Here is an 18,654-nt window from a genome sequence, read left to right as displayed (position 1 = left end):
TGTGAATTCGGCCCACACTTTACATCGGGCTTGGTACTGGTAGGGGAGAAGTAAACCTCAACAGTTGGGATCTCTGGAGTCTCTGCAGTGCCCTGACACTCATTTTAGTCACACTGATTACTCACAGCTTGGCCCTTCATTGGGCCAGGATCCTGCTCCTCTCCTGTCTGTAAGGATGACAGCATTGCAGTTCAGCCTGGAAGGTGCTGTATGGCAAGTGATTGAATAAGGGGTGCAGATGTCATTGCAGGAGAGGGGGACCAGAACCAGACAGCCAGAGGGCTGCTGACCCAGGTGGAGGTTTCTTTCTGCCTCCATGGAGGTGTCATCAGGCAACTTGTGTCCATGCCCAGCAGGTGGCGCATGTAGGTCATTGGCCCTTGGGGCAGCAAGGTTTCTTCTGGGAGAAACAGCAAAAGTAACAGAGCTGGGAACTCTTCCCTCTGTCCAAAACCTGACTGGCCTGCAGGCGGTACTGGGCAGCCGCCAGGTCTCAGCTAGACCCTGCCATGTGGCTTCAATGTGAATGCTATTGGCCTCCTCCCCAGGATCCTGTATCCTCCTACACGTGCAGGACTGCTCCCAGTATGTTGCAACTTCAGTGGATGGTTCTAAAACCACACACAGCATGGGACTGCAGTGATAGGACAGTGTTCTAGCCCAAATATCCTAGATAGTTCCCCAAGCATTCCAGAGGTAATTCCTGAGGCAGAACCAGGAGTAACCCTGAGTACTCCCGGGTATGGTCCTAACCCCCCAAATTTAATTAATTAATTAATTGATTGATTAAAAATACCTATCCAGCAAATCCATATGCTTCCCATAACTTGCAGAGGCAGTTTTGACATGGTGAGCTTTAGGGGAGACGCCTGGGAAATAGATTGGGGCAAGTGTGCTGTGTGCACAGGGAAGGGGGAAAAGAGGCCAGCCAGTTCAGGGGCTGTCACTGGTCAGCTGGGCTCAGAGGCTTTATGGAGGAGAAACTGGGCGAAGGGCAAGCAGGAATGAGCCATGGCAAATCAGTGACCAAGTCAGGCTGGGAACGAAGGTGAAGGTTCAACCCGGGTGCTGGAGAGCATGTTCTTCCTGCGAATGACCGGAGGTGAGGGAATTGGGACCCTGGACCTGGCTCCAGTGCTGGAGGTCCCTTTGGGGAACCTGTGAGAGCCCATAGCAGCGGAGCTCCCCCCAACCCCCTCTGATGTGGATGTCACTGCACCCAGACCTCAGAGGGCCCCCTCCCTGGCTCCTCCTCCTGGGGGCAGTCCCTGGAGTGGGAAGGGAGAAGAGGGCAGTGACTCTGGACCCATAGCTACAAGGAACCAGAGAGACAAGGCAGGAGCACACAGACAGACCCCGCTGCCACTGGCTCAGACGTCAGGCTGGTGGGAGCTGACACCCAGGTAAGGGGTTGCATGCAGTACTGGGCCCCGGGTCAGGGGCCCGCTGGACATCAGGGCAGTCATGGCCTTGGGACTGGGCACTCCAAGACTGGAGCTGCTGGCTTTTGTTTAGAGCCTCCGATAGCCTTTAGGAGCTTGGTCACAGAGAAACTGTCCTGAGAAGAAAGGGGGAGGCATGCAGGCTGAGAAGGAAGAGGCAAGGGACATGGTCTCCAGAGTTGTCTTTGTGGTGTCAAGTTTTGGGGGAAACAGTCCTTTATATGGCCTGCATTACACCCTGTCACCATATTTATCATCAGTGAAGTCACTTCTTTTCCCTGTCTTCAAAGTTTCTATCTGGGAAATAGAATTATAAGTCCCAGCTGTCTGGTTGTTGGGGGAACCCAGGTCTGGGCCTTGTGGAGATGGCTCTGGGGCCTCTGTTATTACTCTAAAAAACAATGAGCCTAAACATAGGCTGGTTCTTCAGGGGTGTTTTATTTATTTTTTGTAGTTTTTGGGCCACCCCTAGTGATGCTCAGGAAACTATATAGGATTGGGGATTGAACTCAGGTCCACTGTATGTAAGGCAAGCACCCTATCTGATATACTATTGTTTACATGGTTTTTTTTTGTTTTTTGTTTTTTGTTTTGTTTTTGTTTTTGTTTTTTGGCCCACACCCGGCGTTGCTTAGGGGTTACTCCTGGCTGTCTGCTCAGAAATAGCTTTTGGCAGGCACAGGGGACCATATGGGACACCGGGATTTAAACCAACCACCTTTGGTCCTGGATCGGCTGCTTGCAAGGCAAACGCCGCTATGCTATCTCTCCAACATGTTTTAAGGGGCAGGGTGCTTTTTCTGAGTTCTGTCCTTAAACTTCTATTGTCCCATGACTGGCACAGCTCCCAGCACCTCTGAATTGGTGCAGTCCCACATTATCAGCCCAAGTACTGAACCACCTGGGTTATACATGGTAGGGCTGAGTTTTGTCAGGGAACCCAAGATCCCCTCAACACTGCTTCAACCCCCTTACCCCATACACCCTCTTCACTTTCCTAGTTTTGGGGCCACACCCATGTTTGGACTCAAAACCTATTCCTAGTTCTGTGCTTGAGGGTTGAGTCCCACAATTCTTAGGGGATCATGTGGTACTAGGGGTGAAACCTGTGCCTCATGCATGGAAAGTATGTGATTCTGTTTGCTAAACCCCCAAAACCCTGAGTTGTTTTGTTTTGTTTTGTTTTGGATGGGGGGTTGGTACCACACTCAAATGTGCCCAGGGTTTACTCCCTGTATTCAAGGGATCACTCGGGGGCGAGGGGGACAGATATAGGGGCAGGATGAGTGGGTCTTTCAGTTAGTTCACAATTCCCGGATTCTTTAATATTTTCAAGAATGAAAATATATTAAGTAATAAGGATGCACAGACTCAGAGTTAGAAAATAAAAAAGTTTATTGGAAAGTAGACAAGAAAAAACTCCTCAACAAGGAGGCATTTAGTATTGCAGTACATTAAGTTGGGGTTTTTGATTAGTTTTGAGTCCACACCCAGTGGTGCAGAGGGCTCAGGTGCTCAGGGATTACTCCTGGGGTGTTCAGGAAACCATCTGGAAGACTGGGGATCGAACCCTGGTCAGCCAGTACAAGGTAAGTGCCCTACCTGTTCTATTGTTATTTTATTAAGTAAGAAAACTGGATATTTGTGTTACTTGTCAACTGATAAAAATGTTACAGAGAATGGGAGGTTTTTTTTTTTAGAGCAGTTTGACTAATTTAGAGCCTTGTAGATAGTCTCTGTTTGCCTAGATTTTGCCCTTATCTCTTGGTTTCCTATGAACCCAAGGTCTGGGGGCAAAATCTATGATCCTGGGAAATTGTTAACTTCCCATTCTTAGAAAGAATCCAGGAGTTTTTCAACATGTTAAAAAAAAAACTACCATGGAATGGAGACAGCTAAAATGGAGCTGCTCACAAGGGGAAACTGAGGCTTCCTCTTTTAGGACCATGTGTAGTACAAGGCAAGTACCCAGGTACTCTGGCCCATGTCCTTGAATCCTAATAAAAACCTTGGTTCTCCCATGAACTTCACACTGTTACCAAAAGTGGTGGTAGCTTGGTGGGACATTCTCCTCAGTCCTAATCCTCGCAACCAGGACATCCTTCCCTAGCAGCTGCCTCAGCTTTTGGGGGCGTGTGACGTTGTATTCATCCACGACTGTAGGGCAGGGGTCAGGGCTCAGGTGTCAGCCAGTGTCTGGGCAGAGGATCGAATGCCCTGGTGCCTCTGAATGAACTTTGTGAAAAATTGATGCCCCTGAGGGAGGGGGACTCAGGATTGAGCCTATGTGTGGGGGCGGCCTTGAATCATGAGCCTTCCCTGAGCCACCTCTGGGCTGGCCTCTATGCTGGATAAGGGGGTGTCTGAGCCCCATGAACTGCCAGGGGTCAACCCCCAGACTTGAGCAGAGATGAAGAGTATCCCTAATCAGACAGTTCATGCTTGTGGATAGACAGAGCTGGAGAGAGGCATATGGATCCTGGTCACCTATCGGAAGTCAGGACACACTCAGCTGAGACTCCACATTAGGCCAGGCCAGCCTTGTTCTTTCTACGACAGGCCCAAGTGGGAGAACAGAGACAGAGACCTAGCCCTGAACTCTTCTGACTCTGCAGTGTGAGCGTGGGTGAGCCTTGTCCCCTCTCTAGATCCCTCTGCCCCTAAGTTCAGGTGAAGAAGCTGACCTGTTCCTGAAAGGCCTTTGGGACCCTCTGAAGAACAATAGCTGAAAGAAGATCACAGCTTCTCTGGGCAGTGAGCTAGAGATGGTCAAGGCTCCTTCATGCCACTTGGACTGTGGCCAGTGGGACAGCGGCCAAAGAGGGTTTCCCAGAGGGAGGAAGGGCTGGGACTCTGGGAGGAGTCCAGAGTGACCCCCGCCAGGCCCCAGGCTGCCACCTTAAGCCTCTTCAAAGGTGTGGCATGGTTATTTCCCTGCAGGAGTGGAGCAGCAGAGGAACAGCTAACACAGGACAATGGTGATTCTCCAGCAGGTAAGGCCCTTTCACCCCATTCACCATCATCTTTTCATACCAGGAATAACATGGTTGGGGGTTCCTTCTACCTTCTGAATTCTCCCAATTGTAAGATTATTCTTAGAAAACTTCCCTGATTTTTTTTGGGGGGGATGCCACACCTGGTGATGCTCAGGGGTTACTCCTGGTTATGCGCTCAAAAATCGCTCCTGGCTTGGGGGACCATATGGGATGCCAGGGGATTGAACCGAGGTTTGTCCTAGGCTAGCATGCGCAAGGCAGACACCTTATGGCTGTGCCACCGCTCCAGGCCCCAAAACTTCCCTAATTTTAACTTTATAGTTTTTTGTTTTTGTTTTTGTTTGGGGCCACACCCGGCATCGCTCAGGGATCACTCCTGGCTCAGAAATTACTCCTGGCAGGCTCGGAGGACCATATGAGATGCCGGGATTTGAACCACCAACCTTCTGCACACAAGACAAACACCTTACCTCCATACTATCTCTCCAGCCCCCCTAATTTTAACTTTTGAAAAACTCCTATTTATGTACCAAAACCCAGCCATGAAAAGCCCCCTCTCAGTGTTCCCTGGCCCAGTCTGAACTTCTCCAACTGGTATGTCGATCAGGCCTTCCTCTCTTATTGCCCTTGCCCTAATGGATAGAAATGATTTATGTATAACTTGGAACCTCAGAAATTCTGGATCCTAGAGCCTTGTGTGCAGAAAAGCTCTTGGGGAAAAAGAAGTGGAAGTTGGTAAATGTTTGAGGTTAAACCTAGCTTCAAATAGGAGCAGGGAGATTTCTTGAAGGAAGCTGGGTCCCTGTGGTGATGCAGGCAAAGGCACAGGGGTACAACACTGTGCAGTTTCCAGTCCTCCCCCTTCACTGAGCAAGGGGGTGCCTGGCCCTCAGCCTTTCCTTGTGACTGGCCTGAGGCTCTATTGAGCTCCTGGTCTTCAGGATGGGAGCCAGGAATGTGGCTCTGAGCCAGTGGGCAGTAAGGTTACATGCAGGGTTTGGCCAGAGTGCACGTCTCAGCCACTGGGCTGTGTGTCCTGCAAGCCCTCAGGGGACCCACATACTTGTCTGCCTGAGAAAGCTGTCATGAGGCAGGAGAAGCTGCTAACGATCCCTTGGTTCTGAGCCTACTCAGAGGCCACCAGAGAGACAGGTCAAGAGAAGGGAAATCTGGGATCAAGCAATGGGTACAGTAGGTATGGTGCTTGCCTTGAATGAGGCTGATCTGTGTGTGATCTCCAACTTCCAAAATGGCTCCCAAATACTGCCAGGAGTAATTCCTAAGTGCAGAGCCACGAATAACCCCTGAGCATTATTATTATATGTGGCTCAAAATCTAAAATTAAAAAATAGAAAAAGAAGGGAAATCTGGTCACTGTCAATCCAGCTACTACCTAGGCCACAATGTGTATGTGTGTGTATACAAATGTGTATTTGTGTGTATGTGTGTATGTGTGTATAGCAGGGGTCATTACTCCCTAGTGAGCCTCTTCAGTGTGCCTCTGAGTTAATCCTGTCTTACCTGCCCTAACTGTAGACCTGGCTCACCTGCAAGCAGTCTCTTCTGGAGTGAGACCAGAAGAAACTTTTCTGGTCTTTGTTGTGACCTTGTGCCTGAAAAAAGATGCTTCCACAGCCCCACAGGCAGAGCTTACGGAGCCTACATACCATCTTGATAAGAGAAAGGGCTTTGGCTTACACATTCTTCAGCAATCATGAGCTTCTTTCTCAGAATCCCATCTTTTCTGGAGATGCTTGTTGTCAGTTTTCACAGACCTTGAAGGGTTTATCTAGTTTCACCTGCCTCCTTTCTGCCTCTGGTCATTGTGGAAGTGCCTCTGCCTAGAGGCCTGAATCCTCTCACATCTATTTGTCTACCCTGTTTCTCCCCAGCTTCTCCTAGCTGACTGGCACTTTCCACTTTTTGTTGTTGCTGTTGTTGGGGCACACCCAGCAATGCTCTGCATTCAGGAATTACTCCTGATGTTACTCAGGGGACTATATCGGGTGCTGGGAGATCAACTTTGGGTCAGCTACATGAAGGGCAAGCACCCTACCTGCTATGTTATCTCTCTAGCCAGCTTGCTTAGCTTGCTTGGTGCTTCCCAGCATGTGAATTCCACCCTGTCCTGCACCAAGAGGCCATCACAGTTAGGTCCTGACTCCCAAGGGGGGTTTGAGATGAAATGTCCTGAAGTACATAGAGGCTCAGCAATGCTGTGGGTGAGACAGCCCTGATGACAGTGACATATTGTATTGTATGGTCCCAGCTTTTATCAGTCCTCAACTATATGTGGTCTAGCTCCCAGCTTCTCCCTTGCTCTATTTAGAATCAAAATCTCAGAAGACCTGCAAGGATGTTATCGTGCTTTAGAAAGATGATCAAATTAATTTGGATGGATTTATTTGAATCTTCTTGATACTTCATTGAGGTCACCTAGTTAAAATGGTGCTCACATTTATGCCTTAGTTGTACAAAGCCACTGCTTTTTCACCACCACCCAGGTGCTAAAGACCCTCCCTCCACCACTGTTCCCTTCTAGTCTTTTTCATCCTCTGCTCCCTAATTTGCCCTCTTGGTAATCTCAGTTCTGGAGTCAAAGCCCATGGATTTGTTTTCATTCTATCCTGTCTATTCCTTGCTTTGTTTCTTTATAAGGATATAATGGTGCTATACTTAATGCAATATGCCTCATATATTTACCCCTCCATCTTCCCTCTAGCCATCATTCCCCTTGTTTTTCCTTCCTTCTTTCCTTCCACATTTTATTCCCATGTCCCTCCAACCCTTCTCTTGTTTGTCCACCCATCCATAATTACTCTTCCATGTGTCTATCCTTCCCTTCTCCATCCATTCCTCCTTCCATCCATCCATTCTCCAAGACACTCAGAATCCCTCCCCCAGGGTACCAGACACAGGAAATACTTGCATAAAGATGAGTTAAGAATCCAAATTTTTTCTCTCCTGGAAAAATTGTTATCCATTTGTTAAGAGTTTTAATTCCTTCAAAGTAGCAACCACTTTGTACAACTCCATGCCAGCACTCTCTGCACATGGTTTTATATTATTGCAGTAAGGTGTAAGATGGAGTTTATCAAACTTGTGGCATAAATGAAGAAACCCAAGCCCAGAAAAGGGCCATTCACGCATCAATGGAGACACTGAGCTCCTCCACAATAGGTGGGACACAAAGGGCCAGAGATAAATAGGCCCTTTGGGTCCAGGAGAAGTTCCCAGACTGCCATCAAGGGTGCTCTGGAGCTGGCCTATGCTAGCAGGAGGGAGTGGGAGGACACCTGGTCATGGGAGCTCAGCCCTACCTATCAGGGGAATGTGGGGGAAGTGGTCAGGTAAGGCTCTGGGGACTGGCACAATTACTAGTCACATACAGATGGAGAATAGAGGCCCTGGGTTGCAAGGTTAACTAGTACTTGCAGAGCCCTACCAACTTTCGAAAGGACTGGGCAGGATCCCTGCTCACTCTGGCATGCCCTTGGCTCTGGTGTGGGTCAGAGTGGGGACGCCATGTCCTTTGCTGTGAGGATAAAAGTTAGTTTAAAGATAAATTGTGAGCTGTTGGTAACAATTGGGTTGACCCTTTAATGAAAATAGAATGTCCTTTGTTACTTAGAACAATTTTTCATTTAATTCCTTGGCCTGGTACTTGTGTTATGACCTCCCTACTCTTTTGGACTTGCTATTTGCAGGCAGTACATTTGTTCTTTCACCTCTCTGTCCCCAAGATAGCTGTAGCTTTTAGAGATAGTTTTCTTTCCATCTGGGTAGGACAATAGTTAACATTATCTGGCTTTCCAACATGCATACAACTTTTTTTTTTTTTTTTTTTTTTTTTTTTTTTTTTTTTTTGGTTTTTGGGCCACACCCGTTTGACACTCAGGGGTTACTCCTGGCTATGTGCTCAGAAATCGCCCCTGGCTTGGGGGGACCATATGGGACGCCGGGGGATCGAACCACGGTCCGTTCCTTGGCTAGTGCTTGTAAGGCAGACACCTTACCTCTAGCGCCACCTTCCCGGCCCCAACTTTTTGATAATACATAATAGTGGTAAGTTCTCTGACCCTGTGATAGCTCCCAGAATCAGGGTTCATGACACTCCAGCCTCCCCCAAGATGCCCTGGCCCCTACTTCTCTTAGACTTGACCTCTGACAATAAGACTTTATCCACTGATTGTGTCCCACCCAAGCTCACCCCCTCCAAGCTCCCTTCTCCACCTTCATTTACCATGCTTCCTCTCCTCCCTGGTGCCTCACACTCACCTTACCCACCACCATCCTTTCCCCTTCTGTACATACTGAGGCATTATTGTTCAGGGAAGGTAAAGGAGCCCACTCCAGAAGATGTAGCAGGTTGGGAGAAAAAAATCTTCAGGAGACAACTATGCCAAACTTCCTGAGAGATAATATCAGCAAAGAGCAGAACAAGAATTGCTAAAAAAATTTCCTATCACCAAAATACCAAGAAACAGGACAAAAGAAAAAAAGTCATCAGAATCTAATTCCTGAAATTCTAGAAAATAGTGAAAGTAGACAGTGGCCAACTGAACATGGAATGAGAAGAAAGGGGTCTAAACCTAAGATGAGAGTTCTGTGGGGTGCTAGCAAAAACCCCATGGCACCCCCAATGGGACAGGAAAGTGACAGCAGGAATTGAGCCATAGGTTTAGGTCAGGTGGCTCTAGTCAGGCTCTTGATACTTTCTTTATTCAGAGACTTCCAGTTCCTCCCTCCATCCACACACCTGTTTTTACCTTCTTTATCTTGTTCTACCTTACTTTGGTAGGAGGCACACCCAATGGTGCTTTGGCCCATGGGCCAGCCACTCTTAGCAGTATTCTGGTGATTGAACCCACGGCTTCACACATATAAGGCCTGTGTTCTACCACATGAATCATGTCCATGCCCCCATCTCTCCTTCTTACATCTGCTTCTCCATACTTTGCTGCTTACTCTTCTGCCTTCATGTCTGCTTGAAAAAAATAACATTCTCCAACATAACTTTTATTTTTGGGGGGCTATACCTGGCAGCACTCAAGGATTACTCCAGGCTCTGTACTCAGAAATTGTTCCTGGCAGGTTCAGGGAACCATATGGGATGCTGAAGATCAAACCCGGGTCTGTCCCGGGTTGACTGCATGCAATGCAAATGCCTTACCACTGTGTTGTCACTCAGCCCCAACCCAACATGACTTTCTCAGTTAATAAAATATGATGTTGATGGGGCCAGAGCAGTGGCACAAGAGGTAAGGTGTCTGCCTTGCCCACGCTAGCCTAGGACAGACCGCAGTTCGATCCCCTGGTGTCCCATATGGTCCCCCAAGCCAGGAACGATTTCTGAGTACACAGCCAGGAGTAACCCCTGAGCGTCACTGAGTGTGGCCCCAAAGCCAAAAATAAAATAAAATAAAATAAAATATGATGTTGAATCAAGAGCTGGAGCACATGTTTTGCATGAAGGAGATCTGATTTGATTCTTGATATCACATGGTTCTCCAAGCACAATCAGGATGTGATCCCTGAATACTGCTGGTATCGCCCACAAACTAACTAACTAACTAACTAACTAACTAAATGCCATTTATGCTGTATTGACTCTATTAGCACCCGTCTGAGAAAGTAACAAAGATCTTAGTTAGACTCTGGACATCTTCTGAAAAGAAGGCACATAAGGGCTGGAGAACTTGCCAAGGGCTATGCAATTTCTGAATTTCCAACTGGGATTGAACCTAAACCATTTGATTCCAATGTTTGTCCTCTTAGACACACTCCTGTCTCTCAGGCTAATACATCTCTTATGTGGCTGTCACATCCTTATCCTCATTTGAGCATGTCCATCTTCTGCTACTTGGGCATCCAAGGTTGAGACTTTACTTGAGACTGGACCTGTGAAAGAAAGCTGATCAAATGAAGTGAAGGAAGGAGCCTGTAAGTTCCCCTTTAGCACCTTCCCATGTTTGAGGGTCTGAGTCCTGCCCCTCTAATCTCTCTGGGTGGGTGGGTGGGAAGTAATAGATATGCTTGCTCTGGTCCGGTGATGGGAAGCAGGATCTCTGAGGAGACACTGAAAGTGAGTCTCTGAGGAAACAGGGGGTTCACAAAGAAGCTAACAGAAGTGAGTGGGAATACCTGCCCACCAGCTCTGGGAGGCAGATGGGCCTAGCTGGAAGGCAGTTATGAACTCAGTGATGTATTATAAGTCTGCCATTCCCATCTCTTCCATTTCCATATGGCTGTTTGCTTGATGAAGATGGTTGCATTTTCAGGTCCATTTCATGCTGAGTCACAAAAGTGGCATTTTCAGGTCCATTTGATGCTGAGTTGTTACAAAAGTGGCAACCAGAGGCCTTGAAGAAAGGCATGAGAGGAGACAGGAAGAGGGAAGCTTAATTGGTTGATTGGATTGAGCTGAGAGCTGAGGGCCTGGGCTTTGGACATCTTTGGACAGGCAGGTGGACTCTGTGGCTCAGAGCCCAGTGTGGACTGAAATGGGTGCCCAGTCCTATGTGGCTGCCAGGACATGGGAGTTCAGCTTGGCATCCACTGTGGGGTGAGCTGGCCAAGGATGAGGTGGAACCCTCTTCTCTGCCTTCTCTAGGTCGTCCCTCAGGCTGGCTGAGGGAGATGCCAGACAGCCCTGAAGGAGCCATCCTAAGATTTTTTTTTTTCTACCTACCTCCCATTTTGCAGAGGCAGCCAGTGAACTAGAAAGATCTTCCCTTTAGTTTGAAAAAGTCATCCCATTATTGTGTTCTACACCTAGTAGCCCCTTCTGTATAAAACATACTGGTTTTAGTGGCCAAACTGAGAGGACAGAAGTTAGCGCGCTCGCCTTGCATTGAACCACGGGTTCGAGCTTCAGCACTACACATGATCCTTTTTCCCCTGCCAGAAGTAAATACTGTGCATTGTCAAGTCTGAACTCCCAAAACCTATATATATGATTTTATAGTTTATATAAACAGCATACAATATATAATTAGGTTTTGTTTCATTTTATTTTTGTTTGGGGGCCACACTTGGTCTTGCTCAGGAGTTACTCCTGGCTCTGCACTCAGGGATCGCTCTGCTGTGCTTGAGGGGGTAACTTACAGGGTGATCAAAACCTAAGCCAGCCTTGTGCAAGGCAAGTAAGAACCTTCCCTTCTGTACAGTATCTCCATCCCATAGAACCAGATCTGCTTCCAAACTGCATATCCCAGACACACAGCTCAGTTTCCCGGGTGCCGCGCAGGACACTGAGTTTTGCCTACGGTTCTGGAACCCACAAGGAGCCTGGGGTGTGGGGTGTGGGGTGTCGGGGAGGGTCTCCCCAGGATGGCAGTGGTGGGCCTGCACTCGGCGTCACCCAAGCCGCTGTTGCCATGGGCCCGCGCTCGGCAGATGGCGGGGTTTAGGGTTCCCCTAGGCGGGCGCCAGCGCGCACCGGCTTAGGTGAATTCGGAGCCAGACCCGGGCTGTCGCCGCCCGCCGACACCTCTGCAGCGGCTCGACGCCATGGAGCCTCCCGCCGACCCCGCCGACCCGGCCGACCCGGCCGAGGCGCGCGCCAAGCCATCCGGCAAGTGGTCTCTGGTGCGCAGCCTGAACCAGGCGCTGAAGACTTTCGCGGTCCTGCCGGTGAGGTCCCGGCCAGAAGGGGGGAGGGAACCCACCAGGAGCCTCACTTTCCCCACCTGTCAGGAGCCCCGGGGGTCTCAGAATTCCAATGCCCCCCTCCCCGGGTGGTGCTTGAGGGCCAGTTTCTGTGCTCACCCAAGGCTGAAGTTGCTGCGTAGCGCTTCTTGTCTACGCGGATCCAGAGCAGGGACGTGCTTGCATAGTCTGACCCTGCAGGAGGAAAGCATGAGCCCCAGAACCCCAGAACCACCCCCCTCACTGAACCTTGGCCCGGTGCGCCCTGCTAAGACACTCAGCTCCCCCTTTCCAGCCACCCCCAGGAAATGGAGCTGATAAAACCAGTCTTCCCCCACCCACCCCGCCGCCCCTTTATGAGGGTCAGTTGGGGAAAAGTCCTGAAATAAGAACAGAGGCCTGTTCAGAAGATTCAACCTAGCGCTTCTAACACATGCAGGGCACATATGCTCCTCCTGTCCCCTTGAAGCATTTGAACAGGACCCGTCTTGGAAATCACCCACTTGAGGCTGGGCGACATCTTTCCCTGGGACCTAGCTTCTTCCCTACTGTGAGGCCACTTAAGCTCTCCACCCCTCCCAGAAAGAAGCCTGTTAGCTGCCACTTAATTATTGTCTTCCCTCAAGTTCTGGTCTGGAGCTGAGACCATTGAGCTTCTGCCCTCCTGCATTGGATTAGATTTTGAGTCACTTCTGCTTGCTGTGTGGTCCTGTATTCTTAGCATTTCTGATCCTTCATTTCTTATTTCCACTTGATTTTTAACTTTGGTCCTTCTTAGTTCCCTGGGAAATACCCCGGAAGTTGTTTTCTGTGAACTAAACCCTGTTCACAGATAGGATACCAGCGACTCATAGAGACCCCTTAGTAGAACTTGAAGCTCTTGGTAGAACTTGAAAATGGCTTTTGGGACCACTCAAGGCCAGGAATCCAGTAACTCAGGATTGAAGCAAGGGCATGTCAGGAAAGAGCACTGAATTTGACATTTGTCAGGCCTGGGATTCATAGTTCTACCACAAAGCAGCCGTGTGATCATGGGTGTGCTTCTGTGTGTTTTTGAGGAGACAGAGTGGAAATAGGATCCTCCTCCTAAGGTTTGCCATGAAGTCAATGAGATAGAGAGAAGCAGCTAACTCTCTGCTTAGCCTCTTATGGGTCTATTGTGAGTTAGAATAAGTTTTTATTTTTTCCTGTGCCATGGTCACTCTTCCAGTGGTCTCTCTCTCTCTCTCTTTCTCCCTTTCTCTCTCCTCTCTCTCTTTCTCCCTTTCTCTCTCCTTCTCTCCTTTCTCTATCTCCCTCCCTCCCCTTCCTTCCATCCCCTCTCCACTCTTTTGTTCTTTTTCCCCACTTTCTTCCTCCTTTCCTCTCCTTTTCTTATACATATACTCTCTCACACTCTTGCTCTTTCTCTATTGGAGTCACATCAGGTAATCTCTGGGGAATCATGCAATGTCAGGGTTCAAACTCAGAACCTCAAACCTACAAAGCATGTGCCCTGCCACGTCAAACAGTTCCTCACTGAAGGGAACTAATTTTGGCTGTTTGTCTCTGAGGTATCACAGGAGAAAGACACAGACCCAGCTGCCTCCTTAGAAAAGTTGGTGATACCCAGTGTGGTTCTGGCTATAGAAGGGCAGGAGCTCAAGGATGCCTCCATTTTTTGCAGGCAGCAAAGATGGCATTTTTGAGAATGTAAATCTATCATGCCATTCTATATTTTTTCAGGAATGTTTAAGAGACTGTGATTTACAAAGTTGTTCATTTTTTTTTTTTTTTTTTTTTTTAGTTTTTGGGTCACACCCGGCGGTGCTCAGGGGTTACTCCTGGCTGTCTGCTCAGAAACAGCTCCTGGCAGGCACGGGGGACCATATGGGACACCGGGATTCGAACCAACCACCTTTGGTCCTGGATCGGCTGCTTGCAAGGCAAATGCCGCTGTGCTATCTCTCCGGGCCCAAAGTTGTTCATTATAGAGTTGTTTCAGGTATACAATAGTGTTCCAACACCATTCCCACCACCAATGTTCCCTTCTCCTTACCAAAATCCCCAAGTTTCCTCCATACCCTAGCTTTGGAAGTCATTATAACAAATGTATTTCATATTACTTGGTCCAGTAAAACTTAAAGGAATGGCAATAAATAAATAAAAATTTGATGGTTGATTGGTATATATTTTTAGCATTTCTTAATCTAGTAGAGGACAACCATAAGCACCATGAGTGAGTGCCGTAATCAATGCTACATGATGAGCCAGTTCATCTTGTCATTTAAAGGAGCTCCTTGCAAACCTGGTTTCAAGGCTATGAATTCCATAAATAGTTGTCTATGAAGCTCTGTCATATTCCTTTGAATCTGAGTGAAAATGTATCTGGATAAAGAAATCTTGGTAAAGTGTTCATTTTGTTGACCCCGCCCCCCATATTCTTCCGGCTTGTAGAGTTTCCTTTGATAGATCTGCTGTACCTCTTATGGGCTTTTCTTGCATGTAAGTTTCCTTTTTTATCTTTCTGCTTCTAGTATCTTGTCCTTATGTTTGGATTTTTGTCATTTTTTAATATAAAATGCCTTAGAGTTTTCCTAGTTGGGTTCATTTCACTGGAACCTTTTTAACCTCTTAGACTTTGGTACCTATAATTCTCAACCTGGGGAAGTTTTTCTCGAGGATTTATTTAACTATTGTTTCTTCATCACATTTGCTTTCCTGTCCTTTAGGAACTCTGATGATTATTATATTGCTTCTCTTAAGCCCATCCCATAGTTCACTGCTATGCTATTCATTTTTTTTTACAGACTATTTTCCGCCTTCTGTTGTTTCCTAGCAGTTTCTCCCTTCTCATCTTGGAGCTCCTTAATCTTTAGCTCAGCTTCTGGTATTATGCTGTTCAGAGTTTCTATTGACTTTCTTTTATATTACTTTTCATGATCTTCATTTCTGACTTGTTTTTTTTTAATTTCAATTCTCATACTTTCTTGTGCTTTGCCGTGCTATAGTTTCTTTGAACTCATCGAATATCCTCATTATCGTGTCAATAAAAACACTGAAGATTTACTGGTATTATTTTTATCTTTGGTGATATTGTTTTTACCCATTAAGCTTTGTGCACTTCTACCTTAAGCTTTGTGGGCTTTACCTTATTTCTCATTGATGTTTTTTGGTTAAGCAAGGTAATTTTTATTGAATCTTATTTAGAAAGTCCCTCTGCTGTTCATGGCTGAGTCCCAAGTCATCTGTTTCAGTCTATGTTCCTCCACATCCATGTATCATCTGATTTCAGCTGAGACCTACCTCTGTTTTGTCTACAGCGTCAGGAACATAATGGGCACTGCTACAGAGTTGAATTAATGAATGAAAGAGGGTAAATGAACGAATGAACAAACTCATAGGAGGTGGCAGAGGGAGGAGAGAAGGAAAGAGGATTTTGCTCTCTGGATCTGAACCGACCGGCAGATGTCCACTAGGTGGCAGGGTAGAGTGGGGACAATTGGAGGAGGGCAGTGGAGCAGGGGTGGTCAAAGACTTGGTCTGCAGAGGAGTGCCCCCAAAAGCCTAGCATGGGGGTAAATACGAAATGGTATTTATCTGTCGAAAGCCCCCAGGGCACACAGTAGGTGCTCTGTAAGCAGGAATTCTCTCCCTCCTGGAGGTGCACCCTTTTCTTTTTCTGTTTATTTTTTTAGGGAAAATTTAGGCGTGGGTTAGCCTGTCACCATTGGTAATCTTGCAAAAAGCATGGTTCCTCCGAGCAGCAGTGTTTGGAAAATGGTTCTCAGAGGAACAAGCTGAAACAGGATGATATGACCTCTGGACTCCCTGAGTACAGCCCTAATGAGGAAACTGAGGCTCAGGCCCATTGGTGATAGGGCTAAACTCAAGCACATTCTGGAAGGCCAGTCTCCAGGTAACAGCTCAGTGGCTGTGAAACAAGATAAAGGCTTGTTTCCTTGTGAATCTATTTTACCATTTGTTACACAAGTAGCTGTGCCGACACTGTTCTCTTTTTCTTGGGATGCTTATGTCCTTTTATCCTCAGGAAATTTGGAAACATCTCCAAAAAGAATGGCCTTGTTAGGACCAAAATGTTTCTCTCTAGACCAACAAGAGCTTCTGTTAGAACTGCACCTCCCACACCAGAATCCCTTTCATAATTGTCTCCAGGATGCTCCTATCTATCTTTCACCTGGCCTTGCACTGCTCTAAACCTTTATGACCTTTCAGCATCTGACCAGTAGATTTTCTTAGGTAGATTTTCTTGGGTAGAGTCTAGGTAGCTCCTTCTCTGCCTTTGCCATGAACTACTTCTGAACTAGTCATGTATCAGCTCTGTTGTTGTTGTTGTTGTTGTTGTTGTAGTTTAGGGGGCACATCTGACCCTCTATGCTACACCCAGCAGTTCTCAAAGGGTTGTGTATTGTCAGGTCTGGAAACCAGGGTTCCTCCATGCAAACTTGTGCTTAAGCCCTTTAAGCCATCTGCCTTGCCCACAGTTCTGGTTCAATTTTCTCTCCATGCTCACTTCTCAACATTTGCATCACTGCATGCTTAAAACACATTCATTTTTTCAACTGTGCAGAAAGTGTTGGTTCTTAGTCCAATTCTCTAACTGGAGTTTTCCATGAGTCTTGATGGAGCTGGTAGTGAGAGCCAGGCCTGGTACCAGGTACCACAGGGGACTTGAGTGTGCCGCTCCTAGAAGTTTGTGACTCCCACACAAGCCAGGCAGCAAGGGGGCTTAGCCATGTCACAGCAAGGACAATGACTCACCCCAAGAGTGATTGGGGTGTCTGTGCTATGGACAACTTTAGGATACAAGGAAGGAGTTTGGCAATGTTGCCCAATCCCTGGTGAGGCTGTTTGTTTAAGGAATTCTTGGGAGAGCCAATCTGTGGACAGTTTTTGGAGGGAAGCTGCCCAGCTGTGATTTTTATATTCCTCTTCCTGAGCCTCTGCTTACTCATCTGCAAAGTGGACAGAGTTAAGGCTGCTCCTAAGGAGAGATTGATGCTGCTGTGGAAGTGCAGGATGGCTGGGGGGGGGGGGGGTTTGTTGATCTCTCATTCCTCACCTGACCTGCAATTCTGCGTCCTCAGGGCGACTATGTCTGGATGGACCTGCGATCCGGGCAGGAGTTTGATGTACCCATCGGCGCAGTGGTGAAACTCTGTGACTCTGGGCAGATCCAGGTGCTGGACGATGAAGGCAATGTGAGTAGTACATCTTCAGACTCGCAGGTGACCTGTGATGGGGATGAGATGGTCCTACTTCAAGGGCATTACCCTGAACAGCACCATGGAAGCTTCCTCCATGGAGCTTACGCTCTGCTCCACGGTTGGGAACCATTCTCTGCAGCCCAAACTATTTGTTCTGTTTCTACAACTTCTCTGTCTCTTTGCCTAGCATTAGAGGTATGTGCCTGTGTGTATGCATGCCTATCTCTGTGTGCTTATATATGTACATGTGTGTCTATATGCCTATGGATGTACATGCGTGTCAGTGTGCATGTGTGAGGATTTCTCAGGTAACTCAGTGCTTCTGGATAAGTTCAAGTTCCTTCTTGTCCACTTTGCAACTTTGACTAAGTTTGCACCTATTGCAAAATCTTTTTCCTCTTCTGTAAAGTGAGGACAAAAAAGCTCTTATGCAGGGCTTGATAGCCATAAATAAACCCAGCTGCGGCAAGGTAAGGTGAGACCTGATCTGAAAAAACCCATTCTCCGTTTTGGAACCATAGGACAGCAGGTAGGATGCTCACCTTATTTGTAACTGACCCATGTTTGATACCCGACATCTCATATGGTCTCCAGATCCCACCAGGAGAGATCTCTGAACACAAAGCTAGGAGTAAGCTCTGAACACTTCCGTGTATTGACCCCTCAAAAAACAAAAACAAACATCACACATTCAATCTCGCTCCATCAGGCATTATGAATTCATCATTTCTCCTGGAACTGCCCTGGAGAATCAGTCTAAGAAATTAACTTTTCTCCCAACTTCCCTTCCCTTTGTTGTTATTATTTGGGGGGGGGTGAAAAATTCATAAACAATGCTCAGGGGATCTAGGAGCTGCTCCTAGTGATACTTGACCAACTAGTTCAGTGTTCAAGTCTGATGCTGATGGGTCTAGCAGTGCCGCTGTCACCAGGACCACTCTCTGGGTTGGGGGACGGGACACACAATGCCAGATATTCAACTTGGGGCCTTGTGTTTGAGAATCATGCACTTTAGCTCTGTGAACCATCTCCTTGGCCCTTTGTTTTGTTCTGCTCAGTTTGATTTTTTGGCTCATACTTGATGGTACTCAGGCCCTACTCCTACCTCGATGCTCAGTGATTACTCTCAACAGTGTTCTGAGGACCATATGGCATTGAGAATCAAGTCCAAGGCTTCTGAATACAGAGAACACATTCTAGTGCTTTGAGCCATTTTCCTAACAGGGCTTTGCTTTGTTGTGATGACTGAAGGCAAGGAAGTCTTACATACTCCTGGGCTGTGGCTTCCACACAGGTGTGGCTTAGAGCTCACTAGAATTCATGAGCCTTTAGTGGTGGTGCTTACATACCTTACTTGAG

General features: G+C 47.4%; 1 protein-coding gene across 1 annotated transcript in view; it reads left to right on the top strand.

Moving 5' to 3' along the window:
* Positions 1–1,321: 1,321 nt before the first annotated feature.
* The window catches only part of MYO7A (myosin VIIA), an 89,441-nt gene continuing 72,108 nt past the window's right edge, over positions 1,322–18,654 (top strand). Inside the window, exons 1-3 of the mRNA XM_049780497.1 lie at positions 1,322–1,403; positions 4,383–4,435; positions 17,176–17,289. Of these exons, the coding sequence (XP_049636454.1) occupies positions 4,418–4,435; positions 17,176–17,289 (132 nt within the window). The 5' untranslated portion in view covers positions 1,322–1,403; positions 4,383–4,417. The remainder of the gene's footprint in view (positions 1,404–4,382; positions 4,436–17,175; positions 17,290–18,654) is intronic.

This window comes from Suncus etruscus, chromosome 9, assembly GCF_024139225.1.
Source record: "Suncus etruscus isolate mSunEtr1 chromosome 9, mSunEtr1.pri.cur, whole genome shotgun sequence".
Classification (NCBI taxonomy): Eukaryota; Metazoa; Chordata; class Mammalia; order Eulipotyphla; family Soricidae; genus Suncus; species Suncus etruscus.
Note: the sequence above shows the minus strand (reverse complement) of the source record. Positions and strands in the feature narration are given on the sequence as shown.